The sequence below is a fragment of the Protopterus annectens genome, chromosome 5.part0 (genome assembly GCF_019279795.1).
Source record: "Protopterus annectens isolate FY-2018-M chromosome 5.part0, PAN1.0, whole genome shotgun sequence".
Classification (NCBI taxonomy): Eukaryota; Metazoa; Chordata; order Ceratodontiformes; family Protopteridae; genus Protopterus; species Protopterus annectens.
In genome coordinates, this window is record NC_056735.1 from 1,652,464,952 (window position 1) to 1,652,485,677 (window position 20,726).

The 20,726-nt window shown below is 44.2% G+C and overlaps 1 protein-coding gene across 1 annotated transcript in view; it reads right to left on the reverse strand.

Annotated features, from left to right (window-relative positions):
* TTC3 (tetratricopeptide repeat domain 3) overlaps positions 1 to 20,726 on the reverse strand; it is a gene marked incomplete in the record, with an annotated part of 2,769,029 nt that overhangs the window by 2,680,564 nt on the left and 67,739 nt on the right. Inside the window, 1 exon segment of the mRNA XM_044072025.1 lies at positions 16,854 to 16,923. Within this exon segment, the coding sequence (XP_043927960.1) occupies positions 16,854 to 16,923 (70 nt within the window).

The following is a 20,726-nucleotide window of genomic DNA, read 5'->3' on the forward strand; positions in this document are numbered from 1 at the left end:
CGTGGTCACTGTGGCAACAGGGGGCTGAATAGCAAAAGGACGCCCCCAGTCCAGGTTGGACCGACGCAGCCAACAACGGAGGTCCCGACGACAACTTCTGTAATCAGAACCAAGTGGTTCAGGGGAAGTTCTTGGTACGACCATTGAACCGATAATAGCCATTGCAGCACCCGCATGTGCAGCCTGGCTAACGGTACTAAGAGGATAGTTGCAGCCATCGTGCCCAATAACTGAAGAATCTGTCTGGCAGGAACTCGAGATTTGGGTAACAAATTTAGAATCTGAGATTGTAGAACCTGAATTCTTTCTGATGGAAAAATGCCCGCATCCTTATTGTGTCTAACTCTGCGCCTATTAAGGTGATACGCTGAGATGGCCGCAGCACAGGTTTTTCCCAATTGAATGTGATTCCCAGCGAGAGAACCAAAGTTACTGTGGCCATCAGCGCTCGAATCAGTAGATGCTCGGAGGTGGCAGTGAGGAGCCAGTCATCGAGATAGGGAAACACTTGGAATCCTAGACTTCTCCGGTGAGCTGTCACCACTGCCAGACACTTGGTAAACACCCTGGGGGCTGTGGTGAGACCAAAGGGCAGTGCACGAAACTGGAAATGACTGGTTCCTAGGCGGAAGCGTAAATGACTTCTGGACTCTTGACGTATCAAAATGTGATAGTAAGCGTCCTTGAGGTCTATGGAGCACATCCAGACATCCTTCTCCAATAACGGGAGAATGGACTGAAGGGTGACCATCCGGAACTTGGACTTTTCACAAAACTATTTAATGAGCTTAGGTCCAAAATGGGCCTTACATCCCCTGTCTGTTTTGGCACCAAAAATAATCTTGAGTAAGTTCCTGATCCGATCTGGTCGGCGGGGATGGGCTGGATGACCCCTTTGCTTAGCAGCTTTGAAACTTCTACGGCTGCTAGATCCCGTTGACTGGGTGTCACGTCCGGGATTCTCCTTGTAGGAGGAGGGGGCTTGAAAAAGGGGATGAGGTAGCCTCCAGTTACAATGCAAAGCACCCACTGATCCTTGGTTACAGATTCCCAAGCCTGTGGGTGTTTCGCAAAACGACCCCCGACTGGCTCCGGAGAAGCACAGCCGGGCCACATCCTAGGGATGTTGAGAGTAGGAGCATCCACGAAAGGAATCGCGGTCTCCAGAGTTACGGGAGCCTCTGCCACCTCTAGGGCGGCATCTTTGTGAATCCCCCCCCCCCCGCCTCTGGAGGGGGGATCACTCGGTGGAGTAGAGAAGAACTTTTGGGATTTTCTGAACCACATTTTCCCTCCTCTCTGGGCCTTGGGGTAAGGTCTAGAGGGAGCGGAAAAACGGGCCCCAACGGCAGTCAAGGTCTTGCCCTCCTGCTCGCACCGAGTAGGTGTGTCCTTCACCTTGGGTCAAAACAGAGAAGACCCATCAAAGGGGGCATCGGTGAAGGAAGACAAAGGCCTCCGCAAGTGGACACAAGCGTAACCAGGCTTGTCTCCTAAGAGCCACTCCTGCGCCCGCTGCTCTACTCGCCCCTTCGGCTGCATAGGAAATGAGCCACATGGACGAGTTGACAATAGAAGATAGGGTAGTCATCTGGGCGCCTACGGTCTGGGCTAACGCCTCAGGAAGATTACCCGCAAGAGACTCTCCTAACTACTTGAGGAGGTCCCTTTGGAGCCTTGTAAAATGACAGAGATAGTTCAGCGACCGCAGGGTAAAGGTCGCTGAAGAAAGGGTACGCTTCCCGTACCTATCCATGCTCCTAGAATCCTTATTAGGAGGATGAATAGACATTGAAGCCTCTGCCACGTCCTGCTGAGTGGCAGATGCCACCACCCTAGCATCAACTGCAACACCCTTAGTGAGGAATTCCTTCTGGGGAGGGGCTAAAAGAAACTTATTAGGTCTGGCAGGCACCGGTTCCACTGTATCAGGATGTCACCACACCCTCCGAGAGATTAGATCTAATAACTCGAAGGGTGGAGACACCCAGGAGGAGGAGGGCTGGGCCCCGAAGGCCTTGAGGAAGACTGACTCCTCAGCGGTAGGGGCTTTGGATTGCCAATCGTCCCTCTGTCTCAAGATCTCAAGGATATCAGAGAAGGGGACGTCATCAGAGGACGATTTTGGGGACCCCTCTGCATCATCGAGGTCAGTATCTAAAGTGACGGACTAATCTTGGGAATCAACGTGCTTCCTCTTGCACAGTTTCTTCCTTGGGGTTCATCCGAAGCAGATTCAGAAGGACCTCCCCGGAAGAAGGGAACCCTCTAAGGGGGTATCCTCAGGCCCCGGGGCCCCACTGTCGTGGGAAAGAATGTCTCCAGAGGCACCAGTACCCAAAACTTGGGACGGTGAGGTAGAAACCTGCTGAACCGGCAAGGTCATGGCCAGCGCACTCCTCATGGCATCAAAAGCAGGACCTCCAGACTCTGCAGAGGGCACTTGCTGAGACCACGGCGGTACCGGGAATACCTGCGGCCGATGCTCCGAGGGGAAGACTGGGCATCAAAGAGGCGAGCTCCACAGTGTTGCCCTCGGCCCCCGCCGAAGACCCGGTACCAAACCCTGACACCGAGGACAGGGTAGGAATGAAGGTCGGAGCAGAGAAACTCCGAGGGGGTCCCTGCTCCGACTGGACGATTTTGCTGTGTTCTACCAGCACAGACTCCAACGGCTCGAAGGGGGTCGGAGGAGGAATCAAATGCACGGAATGGGGAATCTGCTCCGAAGCCGAGTGGGCTGGAGCAGAGATCATTTTAGTAAAAACTGGGGACTGGAACAGCCTCTGGATAACCCTATCCAAATCCGACAACCTAGAGGATTTGGAGGAAATAGACTGGGGCTGAGAAGACTTCTGCCTCGGCTCCGATAAAACAGGGGATCGGCTCCGAAAAGGTTCCAACACTATCGGACCCGAGACCAGAACCATTTGTAAAGGTGTCGGCGCCGAAGGTGGCTCCGGGGCCGAGGGGGGAGAGTCTGAGCTGCACACCTCCAACGGCTCCGAAACCAAAGGAGCCAAAGTAGGTGATTGGCCTCTCGATGCACTAACCTGTGGCTCCGACACCAATGGAGCCGAGGAAAGAGGCACCGAGGCAGACCCTTCTGCCATCGACTCCGAAGCCATTGGAGCCAAGGAAGAAGAGGTCGATCTATGTTTCTTAGATGTTGGGTCCGACGGACTGGTCGGAGCAGACTATCTATGCTTCTTGGGTGTCGGGCCCAACAGGCTGGTCAGAGCAGACGATCTCTTCTTTTTAGAAGCTGGAGATGAAGCCAACGCTTCCTCAAATGAAGGCTTAATAAGACCTCTAAGTATCAGCTTGTTTTTTCTTTCCTGAAGGACCCTGGAAGAAAAAGCGTGACAAACACTGCAAGTATCCTGTAGATGTTTAGGCCCTAAACAGTACACGCAGACAGCATGGCTGTCTGTGATAGACATTTTATAATTACATTTAGCACATTTTTTAAATCCTGATTTCTGCTCCTTAGACATTCTGAACACAGTAGAAACAGATAACAGATAGCTAAAATACACAGACGTAAACTAATATATATGGGCTAAAGCCCGCTAACTTAAACGGGCTTAGCCCGATACAACAGGTAAAACAAGAACTATTTCAGTCACACAACAAGAAAATAACCACACAATAAGGGCAAAGGCCCTCTAACTTAAACGGGCCTTGCCCAGTACATTAGAAGCGCAAAAAATATAAAAATTCTAACTTTCACAAAAACTGACCACAAACGCTCACAAAGCTGTTAAAACCACTGTTTGTTTAAAAGCTGACAGAAACCCTAGCCAAAAAGACGAAAAAGGTCAAGAAAATACACTTAGCTCCAGCCAAGTCAAGACCACGTCCAGCTTGAAAAGCGGCAAATGAGATCTGGGGAAGCAGGCGTGGTGCATTCTGGGATAAGGGGAAGCCCAGCCAATGAGAGACTTCGTTCTAGTATATAGTGGCTGAGTCGGAGCCGACGGATCGGCTCCGAACCCATCTGTCATGAATGTAGGCGAGATAGGATCCCCATTACATACATCACCCACCACTTAGGTGGGATGGCCAGGGGTCTGTGCTGGGGCAGGTCCAGAAACTCTCTCATTTCTTTGACTGTGGGTAGCCCTGAGATTCCCATTGAAAATGTTCCCTGAGGGAGTGAAGAGTTTCCCCGGAGAGGTCCTCTGGAAGGGAGGCAGGGTGGATGGATTCCTCTGCATCTGAATACTCAAACTGTTAAGGGCTGTTGTTCCTCTTCAAAGGCAGAATAAACAGAGTCCTCAGACTCTTGATTGGACATAATTTCTGGAAAAGAAGCCTTTTCCTTTTTGGAGTGGCGGCCTGAGTACCTTGGATAAGGGAGATGAGGTCCTCCGTCATTTTAAGCATTTGAGCTTGGGGTCGGGTAGCAGTAGCAAGATGGTGGCATGAAGCAGATTTTCTAGGAGCAGCCTGGCTTCGAAGCTTGAGAGAATCCAGTCTCTGAGAAATGGTAGTCGGAAGAGAAGACTTTTTTGTCTAGAATCGGTAGTACGGTCTCCTTGGAAGCCAGTGCCTGCGTTGTGGCTCTGAACCCAACCGAGGCAGAGACAGTCAAAGGCTCGGAAGACGAAGTGAATTTCTGTGGCACACCAGACTGCGAAAGGGCCTCGGCAGAGGCCTGCACAGTCAGGCATCAGAAGAAGCAAAAGCACCTCACTGAATTCCGGAGAACTGATGACTTGCTTAGCAGTAGCGTTGCCTGAAGACTTAGCCTTGTGTGGCCTGTCTCTATCTTTTTCGGAATGTCGGCAGGTAGTTGACTGATGGATGCCATATCGGAATTCGAAGACTGAATACGAAAATAATTGTCTACAAAAAGAGCTCTATGGTGAATGGTTCCACATTAAAGAGGGCAAAGAAAGAACAGTTGTGTATACTTAGCATAAATGTAGATGTTCGAGTGTATTCACTGCTGTAGTCATCACATTTGGGTTATTTGCCTGCAGGTAGCCTTCAGCCGGCCTGAATACCAGAGTCTTCAGATTCCTGTCTCGGATGCAGTCTCCTCTTCTATGACATCCGGGATATAAAACATGCAGCCGACGCCATTACATCAGTTTTTCTTGCCCCAGATGTCAGGTGCCCCCCACAATGGGGAGCAATTACATGTTATGGTACACCTCCATCAAAAAGCAAATACACCAGAAAACTTAAACCAAACAAGAAGGAAAGGGAGAGCCAAGAGAAGTCAAGGGGCTGGAGGGAGGGTAACCAGGACTGTAACAGTGAATACACTCGAACATCTACATTTATGTCAAGTGTACACAACTGTACTATGTTCTTCGTGTTTCATTGTTGCAGTCATCACATTTGGGTTGATTCCCAAAGCTAAGGAAGAGAGCAGGAAGTTGGACAGCATTAGGGCCAGCTATTAAGCCCAGCAAGACTGCAGTGGCAAAACCGGCTCTGGATTTAGAAAAAATAGGCACGTGGTAATGCTTGGTGAAGGTATGTACAGAGATCTAGATAGCAGCTTCTAGGATGTCCCTGGTAGGGACTCCTCTGAGAAAGGCTTCAGAGGTAGATGCAGCCCTGGTGGAATGTGATCTTATCCCCTGTGGGGTAGGTTTTCCATGGTGCTTGCAACAGAAATGAATGCAATGGGCTATCCATTTGGAAATGGTTTGCTTTGAAATGGCCTTCCCCTCTGCCCCTGCAGCAAAGCCAACTAGCAGCTGTTCAGATTTTCAGAGAGGCTTAGTCCTGTCCAAATAAAATCTAAGTTGTCTGTGCACGTCCAGAGTGCAGTGTTCGTTCTCCTTTGTTTTCTGGATTAGGGAAAAAAGTAGACGAATGAATGGACTGATTTAGGGCCACACCAGACACCACCTTGGGCATAAAGGAAGGATTGGTCCTGAGGGAAACCCTGTCTGCATGGGAGATAATGAAGGGTTCCACTGCCATGAGGACCTGTAATTCAGACACAATTCTTGCTGTAGTGATGGCTAGAAGGAAGGCTGTTTTCCAAGAAAGGAATTTCAACTCTGCTGTTGCAGCTGGCTCAAAGGGGAAAGAGAGTGAGCTTTTCCAATACAAAGTTAAGGGTCCAGGCTGGAGTGGGGGCTTCTCCTGGGGGGGGGGGGTCCTTAAATTTTTGCCCCCTCTAAGGAATTGTTTTAGCAGGGCATGAGAGAAGAGGGGTGGGCTCAGTATTATAATGTGCTGAAATGGCAGAGGCATGAATTTTAATTGACGAGAAGGATAGGCCCTTGTGGAGCATTTCTGTTAAGTACTGAAGAATATGGGGTAAGCTGGGCACTGTTGTGCCCATCCCCTGTGTTTGGCTCCAGGAACAGTATATTTTCCACTTTTCAGCATAAGATTTTCTAGTACTAGGCCTCCTTGCCTCCAGAATGACATCTACCACCTGCTTACTGAAGCATGCTATTGGAGAGCTCAAGGAATTGGCCAAGCTGCAAGGTTTAGGTTTTGAAGCTGAGGGTGCAGAATCTGGCCCACCTGCTGGGACAGCGGGGAAGGGGTCTGAGGCAGGTGCCATGGTTCCATCAATGTCATACTGCGCAAGAGGGGGTACCAGTGCTGGCGTGGCCAGTCTGGTGCAATCAGTATTGTCCTTGGCTTGTCCTGTTTGATCTTTAGCAGAACCTTCAAGAGGAGAGGCAGAGGGGGAAAGGCATAAACCGAGAGGCTTTCCCAGGTAAAGGACAGAGCATCCACTTTCCAAACTTGAACGTGGGAAGTCCTTGTGCAGAATTTGTCCAATTGGTAGTTCTGAGGTGAGGTAAAACAGGTCTACCTCTGGAGTCCCACATTTGTTCAAGAGGTTGAATATTTTTGGTTCCAGTTTCCATTCGTGTGGGTCCATGACATTTCTGCTTAAGTCGTCTGCCAATGAATTTAGCTTGCCTAGCAGGAATAGAGTTTGCAGGTGCACTTGGTAGCTCAAGGCTGTGTTCCACAGAGCCATGACTAGTTTGCAGAGAGGGTATGAGTGGGTTCCCCCCCTGCTTGGTTATGTACCACATAACTGTGGTGTTGTCTGTCTTTACCAATAGTTGTCCTGGAAGAATGCGGTCTTTCAAGGCTGTCAGGGAATTCTGTACAGCTAACATTTCTTTCTGATTGATATGCAGGTGCATCTGTCTTCAGTTCCATTTGCCCTGAATGCACTGCCCTGCCAAGTGAGGCCCTCATACATAGTCTGATGCGTCTGTTAGGATTTGGGTGGTAGGGGGTAGAGTGAAAAGGATCCCCATGTTGTGGTAGCAGGCCTCTGCCCACCAAAGGAACTTTGTCTTTATACAAGGAATGATAGGAATCATTGATTCCAGGTCCTGGGAATGTTGACACCACAGGCTTTTTAGATACCATTGTAGTTTCCTCATATGCAGTCTTGCATATGGAATTAGAATGCAAGAGGCCATGAACCCCAGGGCTTGCAAATTTTTCCTTGCAGATAGCAGGGGTTTTGTGGCCAATAGTTTGAATTAAGTTGTCAAATAAACTTGTTTCTCCAGAGTGAGGAAAGCCATCTGGGAAGTTGTGTTCAAGCTTGTACCCAGGAATACAATCTGTTGTCAGGGTACTAGGTAAGATTTCTTTTTGTTTATGGAGACCCCAGTGAGGTTAGAAGTTTCTTTACGAATGTCAAATGTTGTAATAGCAAGTCCTGGCTTTCTGCCTGAATCAGACATTCGTCCAAGTATGGGTATATTTGAATATTTCTCTGTCTGCAAAATGCAATGGCTGGAGCTAGACACTTTGTGAATACCCTGGGCGCAGTAGACAAGCCAAAGGGAAGTGCAGAGAACTGATAGTGCATGGAGCCTGCCCTGAAGCATAGGTATTTCCTGCAAGATTCCCTTATTGGAATGTGCAGAGGTAAGCTTCCTTTAAATCTAAGGTTGCCAGCCAGGCATCTTTGCCTAGCATAGGAAGAAGCTGTTGAAGTGTTATGTTAGCATTTTGAATTTTAGGATTACCAGAAAGGTGTTTAAAATAGAGAGGTACAGGATAGGATGCCAAGGAGCTGTCTTTTCCGGGTACCAGGAAAAGTCTTGAATAAAAACCTTGTCCCCCTTTGTTTGGCTGGGACAGGATGAATAGTGCTGATACTTAGGAGAGAGAGAACCTGCTGTTGGGCCTCCACCCACTGATTTGGGGGTAGGTCTGGCTAACCGTTTGGCGTTGGTAGTGTGTGGATGTGGAATCTGTATTCTTGGGAAACTACGTTCAAAACTCATTTGTCCTGGGTAGCAAGTTCCCAGTTTTTTGCAAGCAAGGCGAGCTTTCCTCCTAAGGGAGCAGGCAGTTGAGCAGGGCTTGGAAGGGTTAAGGTTAAGTCATTGTGCCATTTTCCGTAGGAAGGTGGCTTACTATTTCCCTGCTTTGGAGGTGGGAGCCCCCCACTGCTTAGGCCTGTGCGCAGCCTGCGACTGTAACCTAGGTGGCCTTATGTTCTTGGGTTTGGACTGAAGGCCTGGAAGAGACTGGAAAGGACCAGTTCTTTGAAGGCCAATGCCTAATAAATCTGGGAGACTGTACTTGTAGGAAATCTTTAACAGTTTGCATAGATTTAGCTTTTTCCTCCATCTTTTTGAGGACAACAACTGCTTTGTTGCCAAAAAAAAAACTGTCTTGGTTTAAGGGAGCATCCAGTAATTTAGCTTTAACATGATCTGGCAAGTTTTGCTCCTTAAGCCAAGCATGCCTTCTAAGTACAGACCCAGTGACAACAACCCTGCAAGATGCTTCTAAAGTGTCAAAACCACATTGCAAAGTATGTTTACCAACTTATTCTGCAGAATGCATTAAATCCTGTAATTCTGTGTGTTCAGCACAGTCAGGAATCATCATCATTTTCTGTTTAAGTAGTCCCATAATATGCTGCTGATATGAAACTGGCAATTTAAAGCCCTAACGGCCAAAGTAGCAGAAGTGTATACATTCTTAACCCATCTGTCTAAGGCTCTAGAATCAGAAGGGGTAGGATTTTTGGCAGCAGTAGCCTTAATGCCTTTTGGTCCTTGGGAAATGGTCTCTGGATCCGCAGTAGGATTCTTGAAGAGGAACTTGAGAGAGTCAGGGACTTTAACACCTGTCAGGTTTTCTGGGAGCTGGAGGTAAAGTGTCTGGGGAAAGGCTAGATTCCAAGAAAGCATCATCTACAATGTCCAGAACAGGAGGGATAGCTAAAGGCCTGTGTTGAGGAAGCAGCAAGAATTCCCTAAGCCTCTTTTTGGAGTCAGAGTAATCCTGGCTTTCCCAGCAGAAATGCTCCCTAAGAGTGTGCAAGGTTTCACCAAAAGAAAAATCTTCTGGAGGGGAAGCAGAGCGAATGGAATCCTCTGCATCATAATCCTCATAGGTAGATAAGGGCAAATCCTGGTAATCAGAAGGAAAAAAAAAACATCAGATTCCTGATCAGAAGAATCAGAAGTAAAATCTTCTAGGTCTCAGAGGGGAAAGGCTGGCTTCCCCTAATTAAGGTAATAACAAAAAAATGAAGAAATATTCCCTTTTGCTGCGGTGAACTGTCCAATAAATAATCCACAAACCAAAAGACAGCTGATTCACCCAGGCTAACACTGTGCTGAAAAGCAAATAAACTGTCTGTACAATCCAGTGATAAAAGTTCTGTTAAAATGCAGAAGTTAATGAAAAAAGTAAAATAAAATAAAAACAAAAATAATAAAAATTAAGTCCCTTGTCCAACGATAAGCGCTTTCGAATAGTTCTTCTTCAGATCGTATAATCAAATGGGACATTCATCTGTATATATACACGAGTCAGTCTGAATTATTCACCTAATCAGAATATCAACACCAAAATTGGACAAATCCATGTTTGGATTTCTCCATCTGATTTGCATAAACCAGGTTAACAATCCATAGTACTGATGAGATATGCAAAATAGGTGATGTTGGTGGCCAATAGCACTTCCAAAAGAAGTAACAGGTGAAACAGCTTGCTTTCATGCATGCTTGGAGGCATGCCTCACACCAATGTGTAAAATATGCAGAATAGGTGAACTAAACAGCCAATAGTGGCTTCCAAGAAGCAGCAAAAAACAAGTCTGCTAGCCTTCATTAATTCTTATCAAAAACTTATTGAATAATTCCAGAAGCAATTTTTTACATATTTCTAATGTTCAATAAAGGAAAAATAGCACGAACAATAAGTGGATGACCTAAATACCCAATAGTGGCTTCCAAAGAGCGGCAGAAAACAAATCTACTAACTTTCATAAATTCCTATCATGAAACTTCTTTTCTTTTTCTAAATAACCCAAAAGAAGTTTTTTTACATATCTCTGATGTTCGGTGAAAAGGATGACAGAATAGTAAACATGGCTGTCGATAAAAATAGGCAATGTCACCACTGAGATTTCATTTCCTAAGACAGGAAAATAGGAGGACAATTACTAGGTGACAATAATTGTCAGGGCTCCATGCCTTTGCATGGCTACATTTATACCTCAATAAATTCACATGGTGACTGCCTATATGTTTTTTCCTGAAAAAAGTAAAGTATACAAGTTTCGGACTTCATTTCATCCTTACAAAATCTGTATACAAGTTTCTGACTTCATCACATCCATTCAAGATCAACAGGAAATTTTCACTGAAGTTCCACCATCTCTGTTTAGATGTTTATTATTCATAAATTATACTGTACAGATTGTTTAGATGAAACCAGAGCAGGAAAGATATGGGCATGTTAAACCACATAGTATATGTCACTAACACAATCTAGCTTAATCAACTTCCATTAGGACATAGGTGCTCTTTTGAAGCAAAACAAGTATATTATTTCATTATAGCAATGTATGCAAGTTTCAGACTTCATTCCATCCTTCCAATATTAATATATAAATTTCTAACTTCTTCCCATCCATTCAAGATCAATAGGAGATTTTACTTAGGTTCCACCATGTCTCTTCAGATATTTATCATTCATTACTTATTATCTCATTAGCTCATGGTCGATCTATGTCTCTTCAAGACAGGTTTCAATGGTATGACACTACTCAACCCCGGATGTTGATCAGCTCTGAGGTTTATTATCCATTTGGTTTCCCTAAGTTCAGTTATATTCTCAATATCCCCTTTTTTTCTGGGCCAATATAGTTTCATGATAGGAATTTATGAAAGTTAGTAGATTTGTTTTCTGCCGCTCTTTGGAAGCCACTGTTGGTTATTTAGGTCATCCACTTATTGTTCGTGCTATTTTTCCTTTATTGAACATTAGAAATATGTAAAAAATTGCTTCTGGAATTATTCAATAAGTTTTTGATAAGAATTAATGAAGGATAGCAGACTTGTTTTTTGCTGCTTCTTGGAAGCCACTATTGGCGGTTTAGTTCACCTATTCTGCATATTTTACACATTGGTATGAGGCATGCCTCCAGGCATGCATGAAAGTAAGCTGTTTCACCTGTTACTTCTTTTGGAAGTGCTATTGGTCACCAACATCACCTATTTTGCATATCTCATCAATACTATGGATTGTTAACCTGGTTTATGCAAATCAGATGGAGAAATCCAAACATGGATTGGTCCGAATTTTGGTGTTGATATTCTGATTGGGTGAATAATTCTGACTGACTCATATATACAGACAAATGTCCCATTTGATTATACGATCTGAAGAACTATTCGAAAGCGCTTATTGTTGGACAAGGGACTTAATTTTTATAATTTTTGTTTTTATTTTATTTTACTTTTTTCATTAAATTCTGCATTTTAACAGAACTTGGATTGTACAGTTTATTTGCTTTTCAGCACAGTGTTAACCCTGGGTGAATCAGCTGTCTTTTAATTAAGGTAATAAGGTCTTCAGCCATTCTAAGCATTTGTTTTTTTTAGGCATATGGGCCTGAGCCTGCAGTTTGGATGTCGGTTTTCTAGGCGTGGTGTGAGTTTTAGGCCTGGATGAAGATGATGGCGTTGGTTTAAAATGCAAGTCTGTAGGCCTGAATACACCCTCAGAAGCCGGTGTCTGCACAGCGGCTCTGGACCCATCCAAAGTAGAGACATCCACAGGTTCCATAGTCGAAGAAGCATCTCACGGCATACCAGACTCTGAATGGGTCTCAGTAGAGGCCTGTGAATCTGAAGTAGCAGGTATCAGGGCTGCGAAAGCGCCGCACTGAGTACTGGCGGACTGGCGACTAGTTTAATGTAAGCGTTTTCTGCAATTTTGGACCTATGCGGTCTCTGTCTTTATCCTTACGTTTTTTGGAAGATTGATAGTCGGATGGCTTAAAGCTATTTTGGAGTACTGACACAGAGTACAAAAATAATTTGCTGCAAAGATAGCCTGACAACAAATAGTTCGGGGGTTGAACAAGGCACAAAACCAATAGCGAGGGAAGTCGTGGTCTGGGCCTAAACAGGAGATGCAGTATGAATGAAAATCTCTATGAGGTATTTGCTTTCCGCAGGTAAGACAATTGTTAACTTTTGGAGCAAGAGAAAGGATCCCCAGTGGGGTACTTATCTTTTTTTGAAGACTTCGGATCTAAAACGAAAATTTCAGGATTCGGCCAACCGGCACTTGCGAACTGCTTCTGCTTCAGGCACTGCAAGGCAAGAAAGACTTATGTAATGGCATTGGCTGCATGTTTTATACCCCTGACAACCTGACGTCATGGAAGAAAAGAGCATCCGATGCAGGAATCCTAAGACTTTGGTATTCAGGCTGGCTGAGGGCTACTTGCAGGCAGATAACCAAAATGCGATGACTGCAACAGTGAAACATGAAGAACATCCGGCAACGAGGGACGTCGTGGTCTGGGCCTAAACAAATAATAATCTGCTTTCCACAGACGAGACAATTGTGAATCTTTTCGGGACATCGGTTAGAGCAAGAAAAAAGGGTCCCCAATGGGGTACTTAGCTTTAGACATTTTTTGCTGAAATTCGACTTCTGGTAGTGACCGACCGGCACTCGTGCGAACTGCTTCTGCTATGGGCTCCATGGCAAGAAAGACTGATGTAATGTCGGCTGCCTTGCTTTGTAGTAGTGACGACCTGACGTCAGACTACAGGTGACAGCAGCCGGCACACAAAAACATTGACTCAGTTATGCGGGCCGGCCAAGGGCTACCACAGCAGGGATAACCCACAGTTGATGACTGCGACAGTGAAACACGAAGAACATTTACCACACATATATAAAAACTTACAAAATGTATAAGAGTTTACAAAATTCTAACAAGAGAAGTAAATATGTAAAAATATTGCGGACAAATGACAGTTATGATAGCAAGAATATGATTAGATGTAAACATTTAGTAAGATTTGGTACGACAATATTTAAGCAATTGCAATAATGTAGAAAAACAGGAAACTGTATAGTTATAAACATTTAAGAAAGCATTTTTATGTAAAATGAGAGTAGATACAAGATTAGAAAGAGTATGAGAAAGACACTTGAAAGTTTTAGCAATTACTAGGTGATGTAGAGCTAAAGGAAGTGTTAGAGGTGGCTAGGGAAAGGGACAGAATTATTAACTGATATGGAGTTAACATGAAATGTTATGAGATGCACCTAAGCAAAAAAGACACTTATGGTAATCTCTATGGGGAATCTATCTCCCCCACTGGCATTTACCCTTCTTGGACTAATCCCCCCAATGAGGCATTTATCTTGCAAAAACAACAAACAGGCACAGGTAGTCCCTGAAGAACAAAAATCCATTCAACTGGCAGAAAACGGACACAGGTAAACAGATCGACAGTGTAAAAGATACATTTAGACTGGCAGCAAAGTTGTTCTGTTTTTCATAAGCCCGAACAACACCTTTATGCCGTACGTTATGCAGGGTGTGTATGGTGACATTTGGCATACCTTTTAAATTCAAAAGTCTTTGGAAGACTGGCCAGAAGTCAGGCTTCTGCAGTAGGGAATCCCTTATAGTTAAGAATACTGCAGCACTGAATGCAAGGCCAGCCTGAGAGATCCCTAACCAATATGGCTGGGACACGGAAAGACAAAAAGAGATAGGGAAACTTGGCTAAGGAGGGAGGGAAGAAGATAGTCAGATAAAACCTGTCTTGTTTAAAAAGAGAAGCTTCTGTGCTGTAGGAGTTTGAGTAGACTTAGCAAGAAGAGGCCTTCTACCACCCTATTTAAATTGGGAGTAAGGCAAGACAGACAAAAGTAGATTTAGTAGGGTAATTCCTTTGAAATTTGGTAATAGCGGAAACAAAAATAAGTTTTAATTCTTGCATAGTCTTACCCTTTTCCTGAACGGACTTAAAAAGCTCAGCAGCTGTATAACCAAAGAGATTTTTATTATCAAGAGGAGAACATCTTAATATCATCAGGCAGAGGCTGAAGTTGAAACCAGGAACACCTCCTCAAAGGCAGCAGCTCAAGATGAGGCATCAGCAGCATTATGACTACATTTAATAGAATGGCGAGCCACCTGAGAAGACCCTAACAAAGAGGGCTGAAGCCTTCACCTCAGAATCAGAAAGGTCTGAAATAACCTGAAAAGCATGAAAGAGAAGGGAACAAAAATACCTGGTCATATGGGTCTGGTAATTCACAGCCTTAAAGGCCAGAGTAGCAGCAGTATACACTTTCTTACCCAACCTCTCCATGGTTCTGCTGTCCTTGTCAGTGATGAGCAGCTTAGTAGAAGGTAAAAGCTTAAATGGCTTATAAGAACAGAAATAACAGAAGGGACGCTTGTAAAAAAAAAAAAAAATTACAATCAGCAGGCACCTTATAAAACTTATCAGGTTTTTAAGGAGCAGGGGGCTGGGAATCAAGAGCCTTAGAAGCTGCAGAAAAAGTATCCAACAAGGCAGCTGGAACAGGAGGAACAGCAGGGGACTTGGGAGACTCGATAGAATTAGATCAAACATCAGAGACCTGAGTACAGTCCCACAAACTCAATCATACAGGAAACCGTATACCCAAAGGAAATCTCCTCAAAAGGAGAATCAGGACTAACAGAATCCTCCTCCGCAGAACCATAATAATTTGGGAGGAATAGGTCAAGGATTCCTCATCCAAATCTACTTCATCAGATGAAACCTGCTCCCTCTTAAGAGGAGTAGCAGACCAAAGGGGAGTAGGGGCAGACTCCCTGAGGGGCCTTTAAAGCCATAAGGGCATTAAACAAACCCTGTATAAAATCCTGCCATTCACAATGAGGATCCTTAGGAGCAGGAGAAATATGCGTAGTATTCTGCTGCTTTTATAAAGGGATGCCAGCCCTAAATATCTTGGGTGGCTGCCCTACCGACACTTAATTAGCATAGTGGGACTCTCATCCCAAACAAGAATTTGTGAAACATCCCTAGGCCCTTCAGCAATAATCAACCACAGTTCCCAGTGAACATCTGAAGCGGACGTCTGCAGAGCCTCTGGGGACACGTGAGAAGCCAGATCCATGCCAGCCTCCAAAGTGGTCACAACAGAGGAATCCAACTTAATAATCAAGTAGTTTTCCAGGCTTTCAGCAGTCTTGAAAGATGGCTGGTGGAGGCGGTACATTCGAAGAAACAGACCAAACTTTCTTGGCATTCACGGATGGCTGACCCTGGGGCCGGGACAATTCCATCATAGTACCCTGAGCCAACAATTTAAGATGCTGGTTCTTCACCTAAATAGCTGGAAAGGAAATATGACTTTGCAAAGTTTTTGGGACAAACGCCTGACAAATAGGACAAGACGTATGGTCTTGTGAAGCACCTAAGCAAAACAAACACTGCTCATGACAGTCCTTCTGGGGATTCTGTCTCCTTCACTGGCACTTCCCCTTTCTGGATGTCATGAAACAAAAACCACAAGATAAGAAAAGAAGAAAAACCCCAAAAGGGCACTTATCTGAAAAATGGCCTGGAACCAGCAGACAAATGAGTGGTTGGATTGGCAGCAAAGAAGTCCTGAGGAAGGCAAGTCCATGTCACCTTTATGCCCTATGCCACAAGTGGGGAGCATATGTACAACATACAACATCCCTCTTATAACCCAAGGCTTTGATGTACTGTCTGCATGTTGGGCTGCCCTGGGCAGGAGATCCTTACTGTAAGGAATACTGCAACAGTGATATGGAAGGACATCACTAATACCAGTCATAGTGGACACACACACCTATATGCATACATACATTAACATGTGTGGCTATGTATACGTGTGTGTGTGTGTGTGTGTGTGTGTGTGTGTGTGTGTGTGTGTGTATATATGTATATATATATATATATATATATATATATATATATAAATATATATATATATATATATATATATATATATATATATATATATATATATATATATATATATGGTTTACCTTTACAATGTCGTTGCAGATATGATCGACGCACATGTGTGAAAGTACACTTTTGTGGGGAAAAAATGAGGAATTCACAACAGCGAATGCTAGTGTGTATTCGCTGTTGTGAATTCCTCATTTTGAGTGGAGATCGCACTATAGTGGGGATCAGGAAATGTACCCCTTCCCACACTGTAGTGAGGTCTCGGAGTTTGTATACATAAGTAGCAGGGGGTGTGAGGGTGTAGCCCCCCCCCTCCACATGGGGGGAGTGCGGGGGGGGGGGGGCTTGACACCCTGCAAAACATTCCTGGAGAAATCTGGAAGTGGAGCTAGTTTCGGACAAATTCTACTTTCCTTGTGTGTTGACTTTTTTAAAGTAACAGTCTCACAATTGTGACGTTCCGGAAACGAAACAGCTACACAAAAATTTTCAGATGCACAGCTAACATTAAAAACAAATATAGTTAATCTAATGATATCAATAAAAACAGGTATATGTGGTTGTGAAATATTAAACTGCACACTGAAAGTAAACAAAAAACTGCATACATACTTTCTCTTTTCTGGCTCAGCTTTTGCGCCCACTCCTTTTGCTCCTTTGTGAGGTTCATGCTTCTTTACAGCTACAGAACACAAATGTAAAAAAAAGTCAGAAAAAAGCCAAATCACTAACAATTTTACTATGCTTGCTTAGGAACCCATTAATAGTCATAATCAGCACATCTTCTCTGGTAACAAAGCTGGATTGAACAATGAGCTAGAACAAGTAAAGAAACAACAGTATTTTACATTTGTCATATTAGCATAACATATCTGAATTCCTAATATTTTTAATTCCCACAGAAATATGTGCTTAAATGTGTAGCTATTAAAATGTCACATCCTATCACAATGCATTAACAATTTGAAGGACAAACTTTGAGAAGAGAGTTTTAACTTTCTGGCTGCTGAAAACCTATAATACATACCATATGGACTTCATTTCTGATCAGCCAGTTGTTGGTGCCACCAACAAAACTCAATGGATTTCCATGGCAGGAGTTTCTGCAGTAATCTATTTTCTTCCACATAATTCATACACATTATTCAAATAATCCTGTCCAGTACTGCATGCTTTCTAATAACTCAAAAGGCTAGTGGATATTCACACCTTTGTTGTTCTTTCACTGCTTCTTGATAAAAGTTAAGCTTCTAGCACAGTGTTTTCCCATTACTACAATGATCTATATGTTCCCACCCACTGGAAAATGCATCATAAGTGAAACTCCTGGAGTGAATATGGCATCTCTTTTTATGCTGCTCACACATTTCTCTCATTTTACACAATTCTGGTCTCCAATATTCTAGGCTGTATTTCATAAAAACTATTTTTTTAACGAAAGTAGTAAAAAAAAAAGAGGGGCCAACACAAACACTCCAATTGTATGTATTTGTTTCTTCTTTCCTTTTAACTTCTTTAGCACTGCTAAATAACTTGAGAAGCTTGCTCAGCCACTACCTCACCCTGTACAGCGGCACCAAGAATGGCCTAATTCACCTCCTGCATAATAAAAAGAAAGCCTGAACCATTAAATGCAAAAACAGACTGCTGCCTAAGCCACTGCATTAGCACAACATGAGCAGTAACAAAGCCCCATGTAAAAGCCACATTTCCACAGAGGACTTGATCCCAGAAGCAAGAAGCTTTTCCACCCCATCACACAGATAAACAAAACAAATACGGCACAGTACATATATACTTTACCAAATCAACTGACCTGTGAGAGGAACTCTTCCTTGTTGGGTCTATATTTGGAATAGCTTTTTTGCACTTATTCTGTTTCAGTGACAGTTAATAAAACTGTACTGCAATTTTTTATTTGATTCATTGAATTTTTCTGGTCCTTGTCTGCATCTTACACCAAAGGTGTAACCTACTTGTCAATACCTCTTTTTGTTCATCTGTTTGCCTAAGGGGTCTATCTTGTCTTTTTACTGCTATAGTCAAATTTCTTTGCTTCTATATTAATGACAGAGTTAAATCTCTTTGAAACTGTGCTCAGCTGCAGACCTCATTAGCTGGTTGTGGAGGACTGTATAACCTCTGGATATACCAAGCTGATATAAGTATACGTTTTTGCACTTATTCTGTTTCAGTGACAGTTAACACTGTACTGCATTCTTTATTTGCTTCATTGAATTTGGCTGGTCCCTGTCTGCATTTTGCACCCAATGTGTAAGCTACTAGTTGTAGAAAGTACAGTTGTGTACACTTACCATTAATGTAGATGTTCAAGTGTATTTCACTGTTGCAGTCATCACATTTGGGTCATCTGCTTGCAGGTAGCCCTCAGTCGGCCTGATTATCAAAGTCTTGGGTTCTGCGTCACTTCTTCCATGACAACAGGTAATCAGGGGTATAAAGCATGCAGCCGACACCATTACATCAGCTTTTCTTGCCCCAGATGTCAGGTGTCCCCATAATGGGAAGCAGTTACATACAAGGTTACACCTCCAACAAAAAAGCAAATACACCAGAAAGCTTTAAGCATAGTAAAGAATAGAGGTATAGTCAATAGAAGTCGCAGTCCTGGTTACCCTCCCTCCAGGTCCCAAACAGTGAATACACTCGAACATCTAGCTTTATGGCAAGTGTACACAACTGTACTATGTTCTTCATGTTTCACTGTTGCAGTCATCACATTTGGGTAGATTCTCAAAGCTAAGGATGGGAGGAGGTAATTAGATAGCATTAGGTCCAGCTAGAAGGCCCTGCAAGACTGCAGTGGCACAGCCAGCTCTGGATTTAAAAAAAATTGGCAAGTGGTAATGCTTGGTGAAGGTATGTACAGAACTCCAGGTAGCAACTTTTAGGGTGTTCCTGGTAGGGACACCTCTGAGAAAGGCTGTAGAGGTAGATGCAGCCCTGGTTGAATGTGGTCTTTTTCCCTGTGGGGTAGGTTTTCCGTGGTGCTTATAGCAGAAATGAATGCAATGGCCTATCCACTTAGAAATGGTTTGCTTTAAAATGGGCTTCCCCTCTGCCCCTGCAGCAAATTCCACCAGCAGCTGTTCAGATCTCCTGAGAGGCTTAGTCCTGTCCAAGTAAAATCTAAGTTGTATGTGCACGTCCAAGGAGTGCAGCATTTGCTCCCCTTTGTTCTGTGGATTAGAAAAGAAGGTTGGCAAATAAATGGACTGATTAAGGGCCACACTGGATACCACCTTGGGCATAAAGGAAGGATTGGTCCTGAGGGACACCCTGTCCGCATGAAAGATGCTGAAAGGCTCCACTGCCATGAGGGCCTGTAATTCAGACACCCTTCTTGCTGAAGTGATGGCTAGAAGGAAGGCTGTTTTCCCAAGAAAGGAATTTCAACTCTGCATTTGCAGCTGGCTCAAAGGGAGGTAGAATGAGCTTTTCTAATACAAAGTTAAGGTCCCAGGCTGGTCTTAAGTTTTTGGCCCCTCTGAGGAATTGCTTCAGCAGTGGATGAGAGAAGACGGGTGGCTCTGTATTGTAATGTGCTGAAATGGCTGAGACATGAATTTTGATGGAAGAAAAGGAAAGGCCCTTGTGAAGCATCTCAGTTAAGTATTGAAGAATATGAGGTAAATTGGGCACAGCTGTGCCCATCCCCTGAGTTTGACTCCAGGAACAGAATCCTTTCCATTTTTCAGCATAGGATTTTCTAGTACTAGGCCTCCTTGCCTCCAGAATGACATCCATCACTTGCTTACTGAGGGATGGCAACGGAGAGATCAGGTAATTAGCCAGGCTGAAAGATTCAGGGTTTGAAGCTGTGGGTGCAGAACCTGGCCCTCCTGCTGAGACAAGGCAGGAGTCTGAGGCAGGTGCCAGCAGTGACGCACTGCGCAAGAGGGGGTACCAGTGTTGGCGTGGCCAGTCTGGTGCGATCAGTACTGTCCTTGATTTGTCATGTTTGATCTTTAGTAGCACTTTGGAGAGGACAGGAAGATGAGGAAGGCATAAACTGATAAGTTTTTCCAGGTGAAGGACAGGGCATCCACTTTCCAAGTTTGCTTGTGGGAAGTCCTTGTGCAGAATTTGTCCAACTGGTAGTTCTTAGGTGAGGCAAATATGTCCATCTCTGGGCTCCCCCATTTGTTTCTCAACAAGAATATCGTTGGTTCCACTCGTGTGGGTCCATGAGATTTCTGCTTAGGTCTGCCAGTGTATTTAGGTTTCCTGGCATGGCAGGAATTGAGCTTGTAGGTGCACTTGGTAGCTCAAGGCTGTGTTTCACAGAGCCAGGACTAGTCTGCAGAGAGGGTATGAGTGGGTTCCCCCCTGCTTGTTTATGCACCACATAACTGTGGTGTTGTCTGTCTACCAATAACTGTCCTGGAAGAATGTGGTCCTTGAAGGCTGTCAGAGCATTCTGTACAGCTAACATTTCTTTTTGATTGATATGCAGGTGCATTT